At 38.4% G+C, this 22,287-nt stretch overlaps 1 protein-coding gene across 2 annotated transcripts in view; it reads left to right on the top strand.

Annotated features, from left to right (window-relative positions):
* The first annotated feature begins 1,666 nt into the window (after positions 1 to 1,666).
* Positions 1,667 to 22,287, top strand: part of EXOC2 (exocyst complex component 2) — a 131,542-nt gene continuing 110,921 nt past the window's right edge. The window contains exons 1-4 of one of the 2 annotated variants that reach the window (XM_035552662.2): positions 1,667 to 1,783; positions 14,908 to 15,063; positions 19,335 to 19,511; positions 20,975 to 21,101. In XM_035552662.2, the coding sequence (XP_035408555.1) occupies positions 14,946 to 15,063; positions 19,335 to 19,511; positions 20,975 to 21,101 (422 nt within the window). In that variant the 5' untranslated portion in view covers positions 1,667 to 1,783; positions 14,908 to 14,945. Of the gene's footprint in view, positions 1,784 to 14,907; positions 15,064 to 18,490; positions 18,559 to 19,334; positions 19,512 to 20,974; positions 21,102 to 22,287 lie in introns of those variants that run through there. The other variant, XM_035552663.2, reaches the window with a different exon arrangement.

Raw genomic sequence — 22,287 nt, forward strand, 5'->3', positions numbered from 1 at the left:
GGCTGCACCCAGGTATGTGGAGTGCTGGGTGGGGTCTTCAGTATCAACCAAACCTTTCAAAGTAGTGGTTTTATTTGGCACATATGATGACAGGCTTTTAATGAGAAAACGCAAACAAGCTGTCATGAAGGAAAAACATCATCTTGAAATGGGTGGCAGAGGGTTATACTCTTTTTTTAATGTGATGCCAACTTTACTTTCCGTGGAGGATGGACAAGCAAGCTCTCTTTCTGCATTGGGTATTAGCAGAAAACCGCTCAGTCACCAGCAACAACTTCGGAGGTAATTAGAGAAAAGAGTGGCACCAAAGGCTCTCATTCCTCCCCAGGCAGATGCTGTGTGATGATTTAAAGAAGCTAGAGGAAAGAGTTAGAAATGAGCTGTTTATTCATGTACTGAGATATTACAGCCTACTAATATAATTTGGGCAGCTCTCACTTCTGGAAAAAAAAGTGAGGGAAATGACATTTCTTTGCCATAATGCTTTTTATGGTGCTCAAGTTCTTTGAGGTTTTATGAAAGATAATTTATTTTCCCACTAATGTCCCACTTTAGGTCTGGTTTGGCAAAACTGAGCAACTGATTCTCCCTTCTGTTTTCTCTCTCATTATTTTTCCTCTGCTTTCCATTAAGATTTCATCTGCACTTGGCTTTCGCAACCGAACTCCAAACAATCCCAGCAGAAAGGGAAAAAGGACATCTCCTGGCCCTTTCCAAAAGGAAGAGCCCCTGTTCAGAGGTGCCTTAGGTAGACAGACGATGTGTTAAGATGCGTTCTGACATTTTCGCTGGGAAACCAGGACTGATTTGCACGACTGAGCTGTGGCTGCACTGCCCGCCCGCCCGCCCACCATCTCCTGCGGCAGCTGTGTCCTGTTTCTGTCCAGCTCCGCAGTGGTGCCGGAAAGCCACTGCCCAGGGGGTCGGGCTGCTGGGGAAAAAACTTCCCCAAGAAAATGACTTTCACAGGTTTCCCCCCTCCACTTCTGAGGAAAGGTTGGTCTCTTTTTTTGTACAGACGACCTGAAGAACCTTGCTATCGTCCCCCACCCCACAGCGAGTCTGCTAGGCGAGGAGGCCCCATGGGGTTGCCCAGCCCATGCTGTGCAGCATTTTAGGGGCTGAGCAGCGCTAACCCTAGGCACAGTGAGCCCCGGCCCACCTGAGGGGCAGTGGGGGACACTCCTACAGGGTCCCAGCTGCAGGTGTGTTTTATCCCACACATCTAACAGTGGTTTCCCAAATGGGAGCACGTAAATAACATCGAGCCCTCTGCACCATGGCCATGGGCTTGGTGTGGCAACGCTTTGTGGGCACCACCATGGCCGACCCCTGCAACGCAAGACACAGCCAGGGCTCCCGGCCAAAATCTGTGGGGACCTGCCACCTGCCCCACAGGCATGGGACCTCTCCCCTTCCTCCCACACACAGCCCGCCATGTCTGGCCAGAGGCCGCCATGTCGCAGGTGCCGACGGCGGGTTTCTGCCCTGCTCACAAGCACTGGGGGAAAGCACGAAGCCTTTCAGTTTTATTACTATTTATTAAATATTATTTGACGTTTTAACATTTATTTATCGTTACGTTCTCATGTACTGATGCTGCTGTCACCGCTCCCAGGCAGCTCCTTTAAGGGGGCGGGCTCCCCTCGATCTCTCCGCGCTCCATCGATTCCCTCGGGCCGCGGCTGCCGCTGCCTGCGAGCGCCGGGCGCGGAGGCGCTGCTGGGAGCGGAGCTGCCCCAGGTGCCGGCTACAAAGGCGGCGGCGGCGGCGACGGTGGCCGGTGAGTGACACGGCGCGGCCTCGCGCACCGCTCCCCTCCGCGCTGCGCGGGGCCGGCTCCCGGCGGGGCAGCCCCGGCTCCTGCCTCCCCGCCGCCCGCCATCTTAGGCCTCTCCGGCCGCGGCGGGGGCTTCGTCCCGCGGGCCTGGGGCTTCGCTGTAGGGCAGGAAGGCCCGTGGGCTGGGTCGCCGAGTGCCTTCCCCCCTCTTCCCTCTCCGGTACCCAAACTGGGAGCCTGGAAAGGAGCTTTTGGCAAGGGGTGTCCCAACACGGGACGGCCCAGTTCCAAAGGGGACCCTGCTGTTGTGCCCTGTTTTATTGCTTTTCGAAACAGCCTTTGTTCTAAACTATCAATTTTTCCCTCTCTCAGCTTGTGTCCTCTTTGTTATATTAGCAGCTTCTAGATATGCACTCAAAAGCATTGAGTGGAAAGCCAGAGAAGTATTAAGCCATTTAGCTCTGGCAGAACATCAGATGAATTCTAAACTATTACTACCTGTTCTTTAAACTTCTTTAAACTATTACTTAAAATTGTAATCTCACTTTTACTTTCCATCGTTCTTTTTGTGATCATTCTCAAGAAGACACTTTCTTTTCTCCTTTAATGATTTGTATGCATTTCTCTGCCGCAAACTTTCAAAAGCAATAAATAAATTTGTCAAACCAGTAAAAGAGCTTACAGGACTTTTTTTTTTTCTTTCTTTCTGTTTTTTTTCATCTCTAAACTGCAAATGAACACTTAAATCAGGTCTGACTTCTTGCATTGTCTTCTGGGCACCTGAAGAAAAGCTTTGTAATTCTTAGCTCCCTGTTGCTGTGGCGTCTGTCACAGCTTGCACTGACCCAGCAAGAAGCAGCAAAAGGCAGGCCCTACTGCTGCTTTCTTTCCCATGGATAGCTTAGTTTACAGTTTTCATGATTTATGCCCACCCTCAGACAACAATGTTTTTGCTTAGATGGGGTTTCTGGTGTCTTAAACACCATTTTAAACAGGATGCAGTGATCTTCATCATACTAGTGTGATTTATCTCCATGAAAATATTAATTTACATTTTAGTGGTAAGGCTTTATTCATTGTGGAAAGCCTAACTTTTCTTAGTATGTGTCAGAGGTGAAACTATTTAAACATTTAGTTATTCAAAAGCACGTTATGGATCAAACTTGTGCTTTTTTTTTTTTAACATAGTATAAAATATTCTTGTGTTTTCATGGCCTTGGTTCAATAAATTACAATTTTTTAGGCTCAGTAATTATTTTAATGCTGTATTTGCTTTGTCAGAAATTAGTGCTGAATAACAGTCTTAAGTTAATGAACATTTTTAGAACTCAGTGGAAATCCCTTCAGTTGTAGTCATGAACTTAAGGGGAAAAAAAAATACACTCAAATTCCTTTTTAATAAAATATTCAATACCTTGCCTTTTAAGCAGTGAGTGGTGTTGTATGGAGAAGATATTTTATCTTTAGTACAAAAGGTAATGCTCACCGAGTGTTTTTGGATTCTGCAGTGTTTGAATCTTACTGTGTTGAGTTGTAGGTTTTCCTGTGAATACAAGCAGCATTTTTTCTGCTAGCTATTGAGAGCATTAGAGGCGAAAACAGATAATAAAGATGTTAAAATACGTAATTCACCAGCAGTTTTCCCAGGGTCCCGTTAAAAAGGAACTGTATCCACTGATACAATCCGTTCATTATTACGCTGCTCCTCACAGTGGAGCCGCACTAAAGGGGAATAAGTGGGGAGACTAGAAAAGCCTCTGTTAGCGATGAAAGCTTGAGATATGTTACGTTAGACTGTACTTACTTTCTGTCAATGTACTGATATGGTTAGCTGTAAATCCAGTAGGTCTCAAGCACTGTACTTCAAAGTAATCGTCAGCTGTGAGTTACTTTAATTCTGTTCTTCTGGGCGTTTCTACTTCACCCCCGAATCCACCTGAGGGGGGGCGGGGGGGAAGCAGGGTAGGGAATAACGTCTCGATAGGATGGTGACAGAAGGCTGAATATAAAAGATGGTTTTGAAAACAGGGGTTCTGACAGCTACCAAAAGAAGACGTGATATAAAGTATGGTTTAGTACTCCAGGACAAAATGGGCCTGTGAAACATGGATACCTGCATGTATTCTGAATGGCTGTGCATTGCTTTAATTATGCAAACAAAGGCAAACATTTTCCACAAAAGAAATCAATAGTGCTTCAGTTCAAACTGAAGGACATTGAAAACAATGCTCCCAAGACTGTACATGTTACAGTGAATTTAGCTTCAGTGGGAGCTTTTCAGCATGAGTGGAATCTGCTGCTGTACTTAAAAGTAGGCTGAAGGTTCGAAATCTGAAAATAGCTAAATGAATATCTTTTAGCAGAAGTCAGACAGTAGCTCTTCAGCTTAACCTTTTGTCTTAGACCACCTACTTTCTGTAAATCTGTATTATGCAGCACTGTCTTTCAGATTACTTTTACCAAGGGAGGGAAATGGTGCTTGGTAACGGGGAAATTTTGTTTGTAAAGGTGCTCGTAGGATGAGGGGTGATTAGGTAGGGCAGTCACCTCAGATTGGTGTTTCATCTTTTGCACAGAACACAAACACTAAGGTCTATGTTTACAACCTGCAAAGTAGCAATTTAAACATAAAGCTGATAAAAGAATATTTTGTACCTTAACCTGAAAATTATTTTTTAAGCAATAGAATTCCTGTCAGTATTTCATTTCAAAAGCTGTTGGACTGCTGCTTATCCTCCCAGTGTCAAAAGTTGGGAGGGTGGGGGGAGAACCTCATTTTTGTGATCTTTTGAAAAAAAAACAAACCCGAGGCAGTTTTCCCAGAAATTGAGTAGTGAGATAAGTGTCTGAAAATGAGGATTGATTGTGTGATTGGTACGTTGTGTTTTTTGATTAGGGAAAGGTAAGCTAGGTATTTCATATTTAAAACAAAACTAAATAAAATGTCTCCTCTACCCTCATGTTTTGTTCATAAGAAGGTACCCTTTTTATGTTATTTCAGAAGCATTTAGTGTTTTTCCTTCAAAAAGAAATTGACGTCTAGCCTTTTTTTGACAGCAGTTGCTATTAATCAGTGCAGACCGTAAGTTCAGTATTTTCAGTAGCAAATGCTCTGATTGCATTCAGTGATGGGTGTGAAAGCCTGTGTTTCCTTTCTATATTTGTTTGTTTTATTTTTAAGGAAAACAATTCGGAGACACCAAGCCCTTCAAGGTCTGTTTTACCCTTGACCATAAGGCAAGAACAGGCTGCTAAATTTTCAGTTGAATTTTCAAAGGCAGACCTTCGGCTATACTGCGCAGAAGCCAGTGGAAACTGTGTCAGTGTAAAAGTGCCTGTGGATTAGATGACAACATAAATCAGTGATTTTTAGGTTACGTTCTGTATTTTGTCTTTTACTTTGTGAGTATGCCAAAGGTAGTGTGTACCCTGTATTCGGGACTTCCCATAAGGCATCCAAAAGTCTTTAGGAGTTGGAGAGTTAGGATTATGCTAAGCAAAAGTGCCTTTTTAATGCCAACTTTTTTACTGGAGTCAAACTGAATTTTTAAGCTAATCCTAAAATCAGTCAATTAAAAAAGAGATGACTTTAAATTTTGTGTTTTCAAAATCTGAGAGCACTGTGGCACTTTGAACGTCACTGTGTTTTTGACGTGTATACGTTGCTTCTTGCTGGGAAACTGAACATTACTATTTTGGCAAAGAGTTAAGGGGTTACATCGGAAGATGATGTGTTTTTCTCTTGTTTCCTTTTCATCAGCATGAAAGGCAGCGGAGCTCCTGTTTCCCACAAAATAACTTCACTGCTCTGAAAGCATTCTAGTGCCGTACAGGAGATGGGATTTTAGGTGGAGGAGTGGAAATGGAGATTGAGAGTATGTGAGGTAGAGGCAGGCTGAAATATGTAAGAAAAATACTTGTACATGCAGGCTCTCAGACAGGTACATGTGTTCAACCGTGTGAATAGAGAAAGATGCTATTCAGCAGATGGCTTGGGTACTTTGCTGAGCAGGGACAGAATGGGATGTTTGGGAGACAACATGAAAAATACGGGAACCTCAGTAACAGAAGCACACTTCTCATCATCTTTTAAATATTTTATGAAGCAAAAGAAACTGCCAAAAAAAAGTCACACGGCAAATGTCAAATTTACTGTAGCAGTCCTAACTACAAGAGCACAAGCTAAATCTTCAGTGATGTGAACTGTGTAATTACAGTGGTTATATAGTGTTTTTATAAAGAATATTGTGTATAGTTACAGGGCTTAGGAAAAATCTGTGGTGTCTTGTTTCTTTTCTCCATTAAAAAAAATAAATCCCATCCCGTTGGGATTTATTTAGTTTATTTTTTTGAACTTCTGAATCTTTTTGAATGCATTTGAGTAAACATATTTGAAAGTTTCTGATGCTTGCAGTATTGATTTCTAATTTCTGCCTATGAATAACATAAGACAGATGATGAAGTTATTCAGATTCTTTACCATTCTTCTGGTAACTGATATAATGCACAGAAAATTATGAATAACTTTAGAAGCTCAGAAGAAAAGAGGGATGAACGGTTTAGCTCGAAGACAGTGAAGGGAATGACCTATATGCAGCAAACTTACTGGATTTTGGAGGTAGAAGCAGATGTAGGGAAACATGTGCTTTGAGAATTTAGAAATGAATGGGAGATTTATGGCCATCTGTGATATGGTTTTGTGTAAAGCTGAGTTGACTTTTCTCTATATATGTTTATATATATATATGTTTAAGGCTTTTCTTCACAACGTTGCTAGATTATAGTGATGTGTCACATAATAAATACAGAAGCTTTTAACAAGTAGATGTCTTAAATTCTGGGGAGTTGTAATGCAATTTATAACGAAAAGAGCGGAAATTTTGGGGAGAAACATCTGTGTTCAGGCTTTCTTGAATTACATTTTCTTCTAAGCTACTGCTCTTCTCTAGACAACTTAGCATGACCGGAAGAGCAGACATTCAGAAAATTTAAATTGGTTTGACTTGAGATTTAGTAATGCATAGGTGCTGTAACTGACTATAACAGCAAAAGTATTCATTCAGGAACTGGCATGAAACAGCATGTAGCATGTACTTAATAAATCGGAGGGATAATTTATTTTCAGCATGAAATCATAGAACTGTAAAGCTAATTTTTTTGGAAATATAATTCATAAAGTGACGTTCTTAGGATTTTTTTCTTAAGGTTTTCCGCAATGAAAATATTCTAATCCAGGTTAATAGGGCTAGTATTGATGTTTGGATTATTGTAGTATTGCTGATTTTGCATAATAGTGGCACGTGGAGATTGTTGTCATTTAAGTAAATAGATTTTTTTGGAAAGAGGTGAAAATGTGACTGTGGTTCTGAGCTGTTAGAATATGTAAGTGGATTAAATTAAATGTGTGTGGTGGTGAGTTTTGTGGATTAGATACGTGCGTTTGTGGTGGCAGAGCGAAGGGAAGGGAAACATTTCCTCTTTAAAGAGTAGACTGTAAAATAGTGTTCATATGGCTAATTCAGCTTCTTCTGTTTCAACAGGCGATATAAATGACCAATGAAATGATTTTCTGAACTAAAAGGAAAAAGGGAATCCCCTCCCCAAGCCTACTGTTTTAGAAGCCTCTGTTCATCGTACTATAGGTTAATCTTCTTTTAAATCTATTTTTAGAATTCAATATTGTTCCTTCTTGGTGACAGATCATAAGCTCACTGTTATATGTAGGCTCATTCATTTCATTCGGGTTGTTTACGGGATAGGATCCTAATGAACAAAACTTCATTTTGAGATGTCTGTGGAAAAATTCTGCATTTTGACATCGTAACCTCATGTGTATTGTTAAGTGGTCTTTTTGGGGAGTCCCTCCCCTCCCTGAGTAAATAACCTATCACAATTCCTGATTTAAAAATACATCAATGTATAGGTATGCTGTGTGTCATAACTGATATGATGCTGTCATTTAATAGGTGCGATGAAATGGATTTATACAGGTCTCGATTTTTTTTTTTGACACGTGATAGATAGAAGGTTAATTGATGTTAAATGGATGCTTTGTTAGACCTTTATCAGCTCCTAAACCAGTACAGGAGGAGTGCAAATCATTACTACAAAAGGCCAAGACCAGTGTGTTTTCTTAGTGAGGTTTATGGGTCTTTTTTTTTTTTTTTATCCCTCCCTTCTTTCCCTCCTTCCCAACCGCACAAAACATAACCAGCTGTAATGATAGGAGGAGAGAGCAAGCAGCTTTTCTAAACACACGCACACACAGACACACACACACACACAGAGACACACTCTCTTGCACTCCTGCCCCCTCTTTCCCCCCCCCATACCTCAGCAGAGTGACAGCTTCTAGATGTTGCGTGCGAGTGAGTTCAGCTGGTGCTGTGTGGTCTGGGTGTGTGGTCTCCAGCTCAACCGAGAGGCTGCTAACAGGGTGGATGAGAGAGAGCAACACTGTTTACTTTAATTTATTTCGGATGCCGGAACTGTGCCCGGAGTTTCTCCTGAGCTTGATTCCACAGTTAGCGGTGTCAATCCCTCGCAGCTGCGGCCCGGTCTGAAATATGCACTGAGCTCCTCCACCGAGCGCCCTCCCAGCATCTGCCGCGGGTCCAGCCTTTTAATCCCCTGGGACTCAGAAATGTTAATGGCATCGCTGAGTGCTCTGATTAGTTTGCTTTCGCTGTGGCAAGATGTATAGCTCGGAAGATGTACCTTGCTGGGTTAAGTAAAGCAGGACCTGGGGATGAAACATGCAGGCAGAGCCACTGTGGAAACAAAGCGATTGCGCTTAGTGCTTGGCTATCTCCAAACTAACATCTCCAGCACGGACTTGGTGACTGACTGGAATATTCAGTAGCCCTTCTAAATAAAGAAGGGTATCATATTATGTCATTTAATACTCTAAATCTTTTCTTTTTCGTAGCTTGCCCTCTCCGTCTCAACACACGCACATCTTCCCAAGTGGGAATTGATTTTGGCATGGAGCGCTGTCCTGTAGGTTAACATGTTTGTCAGTGTTAATATTGGCTTGAATCAACATGCCGGATATGACAGACCAAGACAAATGAGGCTTTGTTATTTTCTGTGTGATGGTGAAATTACCCCCCTTTTTTATGTTTGTTCATCGTTTCATTATAAGTAGCTTAGTGGTGTTTTGAAGAGTTCCCCCCCCAAATGTAAGATTTGTGAGCACTTCTTGTTTAAATTGACAAGTCTTCTTTTATTATTTAAATAAACACACATAGATTCTTAATATCACTTGGAATTTCAGCATTGTTTAGCTTATTCACTTCCCAGTCTTTCCTGGCAGGCTTGCAGGAATGGACTTTGTATTATTAATGCAGTGTTGAAGGCTGTGGAAATTCTAGGGCACTGAAGATCTCCAGAGGGGTTAATAAATGTCAGTTATTTTCACAGTGCTGCTTTTTGAATGCTTTTAAATCTTAGTTTATGGAGATTGTCTGTCTGAATTTATATTGTTGGGAAGATAAAGCGCAGAAAAAGTTGCAATGGTGTTTTTCATCATTTTGTAATGGTTTTGAATGCAAACATGCAGGAAACTTGTTGCTTTGTTGTCCTTCTTAGGGTTATTTGCCATATTCTTTCATTCGTGCTGTTTAGTGTGTTGTACTCGGTGGACTCCTTGGGTTTTCTAGTGAAAACAAATTACTAGATTTATTTAATAGAAGCACAAGTTCATGTACTTCAAAGTTAAAAGGCCATCACCTAAGTTCTAGAAGCAGAGCATTTATTGTTTGTTTAAAAATGGGTGTTTCATAAATCTGTTCATTCAGAGCGCATTTAATGCTGTGATGTTAGTGTGATAAGAGTTCCAAAACATACTGGTTTGTTTGCTTTTTTAATTTTTTTTTTTGTAAGTAAACAACAATATCTCAGTCACACTGTGATTTGAGCATGGAAGATGCTTTGGTCGTTCCAGCTGTATCTGCGTCAAAACTTTTTAAAGGATATTCAGTCACCTTTATCACATACAATCGAGAACAAATAAATATTTGGTACCTGAAGACTTTAATTCTATGTGTATCTCATTTTAAGCTTGCATGCAGCTTAGACTTACTCAGAGATGACAAATAGGCTTTGTCTTTCTTCCCTTCTTGACAACTTAGATTCCCTTTGCTAGATGACCATGGCACTTCCGTTGACCTTGATGCTGTCTTCCTTCCAAAGAGTCTTTTAAGTTCAGTGTCTGTGACAAAGTACTGCTGAAACCTTTATTTAACTGAATTTTCAGTCACGGGAACCAACTTGCTTTCTTCCTTTAGAAGTCAGAAACACCTTTTTAAAACATCTTAACTGCTTTTTTTTATTGGTGAAATATATAAGATGCATCTGGTTGTCACTCATCTTCTGAAGTTGCATGCCTTCATTGTGTTTGTAGTTTTACTTTGCGATTTGAACATGCTGGCCAGTTTAGTATCCCTAAATCTTGAGCTTTTGTCGTTCACTTATTTTGTATTTTGGTATTTCTTCCAGAGCAGTGAGCAGCACTCACTACAGAACAGTTATGGTAGACATTGCTGATTTCCTTTTTCACTATTTGTTTTTGAAGTGGCTTTAGAGAGTGAAGATGCCCCATCTTTAGCAAGCTTGCAATGTTCAGAACAGGCTGATTTTTTTTTTCCGAACCAAACCTTTGTGAGAGGACAGTTTATTTGAGCAGCTCATGTAAAGATGAAGATTATGTTTACGAAAGGCATTTTTTAAGATGGCTTTGTAGTAGGTGGTCTTTGCAGAGGCTTTCTAACTCCTTGCACTTCATAACAAGAATTATGACAGAATAATAGAGGGAATAATATGGGCAAGATCATGGGAGCAGTCAAACAGATGTCATCCGTGTTAAAATGTTGAGGAGCTATTGTGAGGAAATAAAGTTTAAAAAGAAATGGGCATGGGGCAGGAGTGGGGGGAGACCTCTGTAAGTGTAGTGTAAAAGAAGATTGTCCATAGCAAAAAAGTAGTCTTGCTAACACTTCTTCAGTAAGTCCAGCTACTCAGAAGAAATGCCTTATGTAGAAAACTGTCTTTCTGCAATCTCCCCTACTCTGTATGAGAACTAGTCTTTCAGTAGGAAGGAAGGTTGATTTTTTATTTTTTTTAATTTTATATAGAATACATAAGTCTTCTTTAGGGCAATTATAGAACTGCAATAATAGTTCTTAATTAGACTACTTAACATATGATTTCATGAAACTAAAATTCAATTTTTTTTTTCAGCTTTGCCTTAAAGATTTTTTCAAAAAATGAGAAGCTTGCTTTTGGGTCATAGGAGTATGCAGTCTCTGCTTCTCAATAAGCAGTTCAGTCATTTTGACTATTGACACGTGAATCAAAAGAAGGAAGGAAAATACTCTCAGTGATCCCAAGGATTTGTTTGATCTCCGTAGCAAGGACAGATTGCATAGTGTCCCATCATTTACTCTCTGAAAGAAATGAAATCAATTGCTATTAAAAAAAAATGAAATAAAATAATAGACCATCTCAGTACTGTAGTGCTTTGTAATGTGTTGAGATTTACTGTGGTCTTCTCATCCAGTGAGGTATTTTAAAACAATTCTGCAATAAGTATGGAAATAATTTAGAAGAAATACTAGATTTCAGGAGGCTCAACATCTTTATTGCATTTATTCAGCTCATCATGAAGAGAGATATAATGCCAATTTCTGAAATCCAGAAAAATACATTGTAATATTACTTTTGCGTTTTGGTGTTGATACAAGTCAATTACCTGTATGCCTGGGTATTTTGAACAAAACAATAGCTGCAATGCAGGGGAATCATGACACTAGGGGGAGGAGGGAAATCAACCAAATAATACCAGAATAGCTTCAATTTTACTTGTTTTCCTCAAGATTTTTCTCTCCATATTACCACTGAGTTCTGGAAGGTGGCTTTTTTTTACATCTGTGTTACTGATTAATCTTCTACATAAATCATTTAAAGTTATTGCTCAAAAGTAAAAAAGGTGTTTTACATCGTGTCACTGATTCCTAGACATACGCTGCTTCCTACAGAAGGTGACAAAGTGTGTATATGGAGAAGTAGCCCCACTCTTTCTTTGTAGCTGTTGCATATCTTTGACCTCTGTTCAGGGTGTGTGAAGAAAGCTGCAAAGTCTATGTAGATAAGATCATGAGTGATACATGCAGTTTATTCTTGTTCTAGATAAATTTATGCACCTGATCCTTTTCTAATGCCTCTTTGCACATGACCCCAGAGGAGACCTGATATACTGAAAGGTCGGAGCTTCTGTGCCTATGCACCTTCCAATCGTGTAGGAACAAACAAGACTTTCCTTGCGTTTTCAGTTTCTGATTGCTCCAGGTAGGATTAGGGTTAGAAATGGGATCTGGGAAGCTTGTTTCTACTGTGCTGCCAGTTGTTTTGTGGGGTGATGCCTTGGTGATGTAGCAAAGAAAGCCTTGCATCCAGTACAGGTGGGCCAAGAGCTAGGCAAGCAATGCAGCTAGAGGGGCAAGAGTCTTGGCAGCAGATCGGGACTGTCGTTTTCACCTCTGGCAAGAAAGTGCTTCAGCAGTAGTTCAGGTGAGCTATCTGGACAAGAAGGATGGGGGTAAGGAGCAGGAGGTAAGGAAGAGGAGTTATCAAGGTGTCAGGATTTGAACAGAACATTGGGGTATTGGCCTTGTGGGCATAGGGGAGCAGGAGAAAAGGGCTCTGCCTGCCAGAACACAGCCTTCTCTTTTGTATCTGGAGATTACTGTCGGCTTACTTCTTTGTAGTCTGCTGAGACTGTCCTCCTGGCCTTCAGTGCAGTTCCAGCCACCAGGTTGTAGACCACATTCTTTGAAGACTTCCATAAGTTGCTCCTTGTTGGATATGAAAGTTCCAGCATTTTGCATACGAATTTATGAGGATCCATGACACTGTATTGTTGAATTCATTTTTCGTCAGTTTCCTGCTTGCAAAAACCTGGGAAATTAATGTTGTATTAAAAACATAACGTAATTTTTAGTGTTGTGAAGTCAACCACTCAAACGTTCAGAGATTTGCTGGTTAAAACAAAACAAAACACCTTGGTCCCAGATGCACATTTTGTGTGTTAATCGTGGATGCTTACCAGGCATCCTTCATGTAATGGGCATGGCCCACATGCAGCAACTTTCTAAGTTTCTGCTTGTTCAACAGAAATCCCTGTCTCTTATTAATTGCACACTCTTCTTCAATGGTAGTCTCAAAAATTTCTCTAAAAATATTAATTTTGTGGTGTTCATAGTATCTGTGTGCTGTTACAGATCTGAGATGATTATTTAGGTCTTGAATACTTTGGAGCATTGCGTAGCGTTTCATATGTTCAGTATGCATTTTCCACTGATTTCAGGTGTGGCTGTGGGCTCTGAAGTTGAGAAACTGAGAAGAAAAAATTATTACTGTAAAGTTCTATTGTAAGTGATTTGCTGTGCATCTGTGGTATAGATAGAGACAGGATCCTGTTCCAGGGGCAGTAGTACTTTATTACTATTTTAACCGTGAGAGCTTCCTCCTGATTTCTGCCTTTCTCATTTCTGTCTTCATTTTCAGTGTGCATTACACCTTCAGAAAATGAAGAAAAAATCCTGCTAGAGGGAGCTTTTCTTCCTCGTGGAAGATCTATCCAGTAACACTGAAAAGCTTGGTGAAGTTCTATAGAAGCATAGCGTAAGATCGTACAGCAAATGTATTTTGTCTATGCAAAAGTGGCAGAGACCAAGATAACTTTCTTCATTCAGATATTTCCTAATTGCTTAGAAACTGCAAGTGTATTGTAGTTTATTATTTTTAAGGATGATTTACAGAGTTTCTGGGTTTCGTGACTATTGCAAGTAAAAATAGGAAAATATACTTTAATCCAAGGTGAAAATACATAAAACTTAATAAAAGATGTGTTGTGAAGCTTGGCTTATTCCATGTGTTTTTGACCAACCTCAACTTTTAAAATCATCTGTGCTGAAGTGTTCTGTATGTGTACCTAAGATTTTTTTAATACTGAACAGTTTCATCATTCTTGGATTTTCTTAAAATTAAAAATATTTTTCCCCATAGGTTCTTTTTGTATTTTTACCTTCCCAGTGCAGATAAATTCATATTAGAAATTGATTATAGATAACTTTATGATACCAAATGAGATTTTTTATTTTTGTTTTATTTTTTCACTTGGACTATTAAGGATGCTGTTGTTTCAGTAGAAGAATTCAGAAGTGATGAAATGGAATAGGTAATGCAGTTAGCGTGGAAGTCCTTAAATGTTTTGCCTGTCTTAGGACTTCTGTAGGACCTGTATACCTGTGGGGAGGCTAGGCTGTATGTATAAGTTGTAAATGTGGAGAAGTTGGGAACTAAGGTGCTTCTGGTTATACTTACCTGCTTCTTACAGTTGCAGAGCTGCACAAGGGGAAGTGCTAATAAGGAATAGGAATTCATGATCAGTCTAATAGTAAACTGAATGTAGGCTGCATGACATGGGTGCCATACTGGTGTTCTGATGCAATTGAATACTCTTACGGAAATGCTTTTTTGAGAATTCTGTGTGCATTTGTTTATCTGTTGGGATATTATTTGTTTTATTGATGTTCTCTGCTGGTGTAGTGTCTGTAGTAATGTTTTAACTTTCTCAGATTGTCTAAATGTTGATGCTTAATACAAATTAGTGCTGGGGATTCCTCCCTATAGGAGTGTCTGTGCAAGTCGGTCAACTTTTGATGGGAAAGAAGCACTGCAAATGTGTAACTGTAGTCTGTTACTTAGCTTAGCGATTCTAAACTTTCTAGGGAATGCAGTAATAGCTTTCTAATAGAAGACTGAAGAATTCTAATGTAAGTGATTTGGAGTCTATTAAGCATTTTGAGGGTTTAGGATTTTTATAAATTCATTTTTCCTTTTCAATCCAGAACTAGGACTATACCTATTATAAAAAAACTAAGTGTAAAGAAGGTGTAGGTATTCCTTATTGTTTGATAACTGTGTGACAAAAAGGGCTTTGAGAGTGGTGTTTCATATGTACGTTCATATTTTGTCTCTGTCATTTCAGAAGAAAAACTCACAGGTTTGAAAATATTTTTTACATAATATAATATTTTTTTTAATTATTGTTTCTTTCTGAACAGACACAAGTAACTCAGTTTCCAGTAAATAAGCCGACATCATGTCTCGAGCACGGCAGCCCCCACTTGTAACTGGCATCTCTCCCAACGAGGGCATCTCATGGACAAAAGTGACAATTCGAGGAGAAAATTTGGGAACTGGGCCTACAGATCTCATAGGTAAGTTGAAAAAAAACTTACTACTTTTGAGACTGTAGGACATCACATTTATAGAACGTCACATTTAGGATATGATTAGGGATGTGTTTTCTTTGCAAATAACCTGGTAAAGTCTATGTTGCATGTTACGAGAAATGACCTTTTTCACAACTATGCACTTGAATCCCCAAATCCACACCTAGCAAATCAGCATGACCATACTCTGTTAGACAGCCTGTTAGCCTGACTCAGCACCCCGTGCTGAGCACTGGCTAAGAATGAATGCCTGTGGGAGTGTACGAGAAGAGAGTAGATGTAACACAACTCTCTCCTTTGCTACTTACCCAGGCATTGAGGTTTTACAGCTTGGGTACTATTCTATCACAAGTGTTCATGTATTGAGAAAGTCACTGAACATTACTATTCCTTGAATTAGTGTAAAAGTCAATAGTGCATCTGCAACAGGCTATGACAAAACTGATTCACCAGTTTAGCTACACATTGCGTGAAGAACTCTCACCTTCACTGTTCTGATTTTAACATGTTAACTTAATTGGAAGTTACCATCATAATTCTAGCATTGGAAGAGGGAACAAGCAGTTTTCTTTGTGATTCTTCTCACTCTATAGATCTTGACCACCATTGCTTTCAGTTGCTTCTTTTTCAGGCTAAGAAGTCCTAATAGATTTAATTTCTCTGCCTGTATTTTTGACCCTTATTCTTCTCATTCAATGAATCTTTTTCAGTTTTATTACTGGTGTCTTGAGTTGGGTGAACAACATTTTGGATACATACAGTGTTCAGGATATGAGTGCACTGTGGCATAATACTTTACTCTCGTTTGTGTTTGGTGTTTCTTTCATAGGCTTCTGTTTTCCATATAACTACCACTAAGCACCAAGCTGATTTTTTTCATTTATTTGCCTACTGTAGTCCCATGATTTAATGCTTGAGGGTTAGTAGTCAGTTCAGGGCCCGTCATCTGTGAATTTAAGATTGATTTTGCATGTGTGCGTTGTTCATTGAATTTCAGCTGCTGTTTTATAGCACCACTCAGTTTCATCAGGTCTGTTCTGCATTTTGTTCTAGCTTTTATTGTTTTATGTTGTGAATAAATTCATATCATCAGCAAACTTTGTAACCTCTTTATCTTGTCATTTACAAATATAGTGAACAGCAGAGTTCCTATCACATGCCCTGTGCAAATTTTCCTCAGTGAAAACACACCATTTATTGTAGCCCTGTTTCTGTCTTTTAGCAAGCCATTTATCCATTTGAGAATCATATCCTATGAATGCTTAATATTCTTAAGCCTTTTGAGAAGGACTTCGTAAAATCTTTTTGAAATCCAAGCTAACTATAACTACTGGAATTTCCCATATTCCTTCTCTAAGTTAAGCATATGTGTACTTCAGCATTCATGCTAGAGACAATCTGTCTAATTTGTTGTGGAATCATGACTCCTCAGAAGTCCATTGGAATTTTGTTTGGCTTTGCTAGAAGCAATACTTCACTTCATGGCTGTAAACCAAGATTCCCAAATTCCATTCTTGGCCACCACAATGAACTTTATGGCCAAGCGTAAGCTACTACAATTTTCCCCTTCATTTCAATTTGCTGCATCTTTTAGAGAGGAAGTAGTATTTTGCTGAGCTGCTAGACAAGATTGTGGTATGCTAAAGAATCTTTATTGAGAAATACTCAAAAACTGATAGTGTTATAGGTAAGTATATTTTTGTGTATTTGTATGGTTCGTGGATCTCAATAACCTCATTAGTTCATTGGTATAATCTCTTTGTAAGTGATCAGTGCTAGGTTCTTGGAAGGAAGACATATCCTGAACTGTGTCTCAGTATTACAGCTGATTGTCTGCTAAGGTTTTTGGGTTTTGTTTTTCGCAGAGTAACTCTTATAACATATAGCTGCTAATAGTCTTATGTTTTGAGGTTGAAAAAAAATGGTTTGCTGTATTTTTTCCCCCTTAGCTCATTTGATTATCAGCTTTTTCCAGTAAGTGACTAAGGCCCCAGACACGTAAAGATTTCTTTTCATGGTTAAATTAGGCATGTAAATAGTCCCTGTGACTTGAATGGAAATACTTGCAAAAGTGAGTCTTTGTAGGCATGCGACTTAAGCAAGTTTGAGTGAGGGTTTTATAAAGTTTATAATCTGCTACTTGAGATGCATTAAAGTAAAATGAAAAGCAAGAAACTATTTTTTTATATAAACGGAATATCACATAATAGGAGAATATGTCTTTTGGTTTCATTTAAAAGAGAGCCTTCTTGTAATCTATTTGTATCTTTGAAACTAAATAAACTTTTTATTTGTAACTCTATAGCTCATGGTACAAAAAGTCAAATCCAGGAGATGCACGCAACATTTATGCTCTCAAGGTTTAGTTTGTCTTCTAAGACATTTGCAGCTGTATTTTTGTAGGCATTGTAAAATTGTCAATTTATAAGCTTAGCCAAAATTGGAAAGTCTCATGAGAATTACTTGTGCCTATTTACTGAAATAGGCAGCGGACTGGACTCTCCAAAATACCCTATAAAAACTAGACCCCCAGTATGACGTTCTCAAAGATCCTCGTACTGTGCAGCAGATTAAAATTAAGTTTTATTTAAAGGGAAGTTCTTTCATTTTTGGAGAAAAAAAAAGTTTATTTTTACTATCAGAGGATCTCCCTGAACATGATTTTCTTTCTTTTTTTTTTTTTTTCCCCAGAAATTGTCTTCTGCCATTACTGTACTTAGTGAGGTGTATAGAATGTTAATCAAGACTTCTGCATTTTTAAGATACAGATAAAGGTAGTTTCCCTCCATTTAAAAAGCGTTGGATCGTGTGGTCATGTTCTTTTGCTAGCTTTAGGAACCTCCAATGAGTAAAAAATAATTGATACAAGGGTCATCAAAATAGTTATTGAAAAATTTCTACCCTACTAAATTGCTCAAGCTCAGGTACTGATTTTAAAGTATTAATTTAGTATGAATTCAGACCTTTTAACCTCTGGGGTGAAAACCTGTCCTTATGAATGATTTGGACAAACTCTGTCAGTCTTATTTTATGCTGTAGTCTTTTTCTCCATCAGAGAGATGTCTAGCATAAAAACAGAAAAGACTTAGCATAGTCTAAGGTTAAAACACATGCATTATAAATGTGTGGGCTTTTTCTCCCTCCAAAAAATAAAAACTCTGGCCTAGTTAAAATGTTGCAAAAAAAAAAAAAAAAAGAACAACCAAAATATTTTTTAATTTAAAATACTTTTATTTGTTTGTTTTTGGTTTTGCCCCCTCTCCTCCTTCAGGCATTTTAAAGAAACTTATCTACTGTCATTTCTCAAGTAAAATTACCTTCAGTTGTAATAGATTCAAGGCCTTTCTGGTTTTTATATTTTGGTTTTTGTTTTCAAAATAGGTTTTGGCAGGGAGTAAGGCATTTTTATGTCTGACAAAACCATGAAAACTGCCAAATTTGTCTGCTGTGTAATGTCAGAGGTTTAAATCGTGAGAAAAAGTAAGTGTGAAGCTTTGGTGCTGAGCCACATATGCTGACCCTTTTCTGTCTGTAAGTATTTGTTAAATTGGTCAGAGCTTTTTAGAAATTCAAAACAAAAGCCAAGCCAACAGGGGAAGAACTGCTATGCCTGACTAACTTATATTCCAGTACAGCCAACAGAATAGTACGGTCTTGTCAGTTTGAACATAAGGTAAAGTATTTCTAGGTAATAGATGAGGAAACTAATTTATTTAGTTGAGAGGAAACTAATGAAGTTGCTCTTACAGATCAAATCTTTTAGGGACTTTCCTGTACTGATACTGTAGAACTTAGGATCTTGCTAGGTCTTCATGACAAGAAAACTCAAACTGGGATTATGGGAATTGTTCCAGATCTGAGAAAACAATCCATCTGCTCCAGCATTCAGAGTCCTTATCTGACCAGATTTATTGGTCAGTTGGTCAAATTAGTCTGACTGCAGGAGATATATGAAGCCCCAGGAAGCCTGACCTCATATTAAGGTGTAACTTGACTCGTAAGTGTTAAGAGGTGTTCTTAAATGCTAAACACCAAACTAAATGCTAACACTAAATTAAACTCTAACACTAAAGCTGAAGGAACGTCTGAAAAATATATTTGTGACTCTTGCTGTAGTTGCCAACACGGGACTGGAGAAGCATCATGGGTGTGTGTGTGTAAAATATATGAAGCATCATAAATGTATTTGCCCTAAAGAATTTCAGAAGATAATTTTATTCATAGTAGGTTGTTTTGTTTTGTTTTGTTTTCCCCAGGTTTAACAATATGTGGGCACAACTGTCTGCTAACTGCCGAATGGATGTCTGCCAGTAAAATTGTGTGTCGAGTCGGACAGGCTAAAAATGACAAGGGAGATATTATTGTCACTACAAAGTCTGGTGGCAAAGGAACTTCAACTGTTTCCTTCAAACTGCTGAAACCTGAAAAAATAGGTATTGTTCAAACTCACAACTATTTTATTTCCTAAACAAACGTCTGACTGAGTGACTGTTTAAATAAAATGTATGTTTAAAATGGATCCACCTCAGTACCATCTTCAGTTGTCTAGAAAAATCATACTATAAACAATAAAATGTGCAAATGTATACATGTATAAATTCATGGAGATTTGTGAAATTAATCCTGCTTTCTCAATATGCTGAATAAAGTCCTCAATGACTAATAAAGTGTCCCTTTTTATTTATAAGCAGGAGCACCAAAATTCTAAAATTTTCAAAAAGTTCATAACATCCAGTAATTATTCATATTGCTTTGAAGCTTACTAGATAACTTCAACATATAAACCAGTTTGTGAGCTTTACACCTAAATCCTGAGCTGACAGTTGATCTTTAAATGAAAGCTGAATCCTCAATGCCATTTCTTATTTGTAATTCAAACCATCCTGCAAGATGGAAAGTATGAAATATTTTTGATGTGACGTTTAACCATTAAAATGATGTTGTCAAGCAGTCTAGGAACTCTGCTTTATCTGGAATCCAGTCTAAATACATCCTGGATTTAAAATGTTTCTTTCAAACACCTCATTGATGAAGCTGGATAGTCATCTTTTAAAACATAGGGATTCACACAAGAGTAACTATTTTAGGCTTCTGCTCTCTGCAGTTCACTGACAGTTAAATAAAGCCTAATTTCTTTCAGGCTGTACTAAGATCTTACCAATAGAAAGAGGAAACATGAGCAAGTGGTAATGGCAAAGCTTTTGGTGGTGGAGAATAAAATCAGTATTAAAAAAAAAAAAAACACAAAAAACACCGAGGTTTGGGGACTGGGTAAATTCTGATGTTGAGTATCTGATGGGTATGTTAAAGAAGAGGATGATGAAAAATATGGCTGGCTGTATTTTTGACCAGGGCCCAAGAACCATTGTTTTTTTACCTTTTTCTGTTGTATGTGCTATAAAGCTTTGGAAACAAGGCCAGTCCTGTGTTCACTGAGATCCTAAGTCATCCATTTTGTCATGTGGCCAAAGTAGACTTACTTTTTCATTAATGAGTGGCACAGAAAAGGAATCTTTCCTAAATTATGCAAATAAGAAGGCATCCAGGTTAATGCTTCTTTTGAAAGCAGTAGATGACAAGGCATGGACAGATACCAAAGTACAAAAGGAATGAAAAATACTAATACACTGTTATCAGGAAAATGCTCTTAATTTACGTGGACCTCTGCATACTGTAAGAGCTAATGTTTGATTTCCAGTCATTAATAATTTTTCAGTAGCTATAAGAAAATAAAAGCATAATTGTATCCAGGTTGTTTTACCATGTATCTTCCAATATATTACCTAGGCATGCATTTTACATTTATCAGGATTTTTCAAATTAATTCAGTATGTTAGAATTTGATAGTGCTGGACAGCCATTGTTTTTTTAAGGATATGTGCTTTGTTTTCTCTAGGTATCTTGGATCAGTCTGCTGTCTGGGTGGATGAAATGAACTATTATGACATGCGCACTGATAGGAATAAAGGGATTCCCCCCTTGTCTCTACGTCCAGCTAATCCGCTTGGTATTGAGATAGACAAGTGAGTACCAAATGCCTTTAATACACTTTTTTTTTTTTTTTGGCATTTTTCTCTATATATGCCTCCGTAAATTCCAGAAAAGTTTTAATGCTTTATGAGACATGGAGAGATTTAAAAAAACATGCGTGTGTTAGCTGATGGTATATTTGGGACTCAGAAGAGTTGTTGATGAGCAACAATGTCCCACTTCATAATCCTTATTTTGGATTATCAATTAAAACTGTAGATAATCTAAAAGCCTGATATGTTGAAGTCCAGTGATGTTTAGTTACAAGGATTGGTAAATAACCTAAGGCTTTGAATTTATACATTGTAGTTATGGAATACTTACTGTTGCATCTGAGTTTCATGGGGCTTTTAGGGATGTTTAGATTGTTATCTGTTGCTAAAATTGCACTGTAAAATGTGATTTATTATACCACAACAACTGGTTTATTTTATTGAGATATTAATAGCATTTTCCAACCCACAGACTCCTTTACTTTTGTTCATAAGTGTGGTGAACTTTATGACTTTTTTTTCTGAAACAGAAACTTTCTTATAAGTGATAAACAGAATCAGAGGGCTTTGAAAAAGACACTGTTAGGGCTCCAAATCTGACCAGTTCATAGTTCTTCATGTGAAGAGATTCATAGAACTGAAGGCTAGGGAAGTTGTTAAAATATTCGATCCAAAGTCTTCCCAGCCCAGTCTTTTTTAAACTTCAGTTATTTCTGCATCAATTCAATGATCTGTGATCGTTTTACTGCTTTCTCAGAAGATATCCAGTCTTGATTTGAGGGCATCACATTGAAGAAAATCCAGTGTCCATTGTTACCTTGTTCTGATGGGAAACTGCACTTTTCTCAAAATCTGTATGGGATTTATAGTGAATCTGTCATCAGCTTCCAGACTCTGGTTATGCATTTCTTTCCTACTTAAAATACATATTTTTCTTTTCAAATTGCTAACTCATTTTTTTTCTAATAAGCTGAAGATGTTGTCTGTTGTCTTTCTCAACAGCCTCTTGGTGTAGCTTCTTACAGACGCTTCTTTCATCTCCTCTTGTTTTACAGCCCTGTTAAAATGGGGACTCTAGAACTTGACAGTATTCCAGAGTCTTATGGGAAGACTTCTTGTGTCTGCCCCCACCCTCTGTCCTCTGTTTGTAAATTCAAGAAATAAAATAATCCTTTTTTTAACACAG

This window comes from Cygnus atratus, chromosome 2 (assembly GCF_013377495.2).
Source record: "Cygnus atratus isolate AKBS03 ecotype Queensland, Australia chromosome 2, CAtr_DNAZoo_HiC_assembly, whole genome shotgun sequence".
NCBI lineage: Eukaryota > Metazoa > Chordata > Aves > Anseriformes > Anatidae > Cygnus > Cygnus atratus.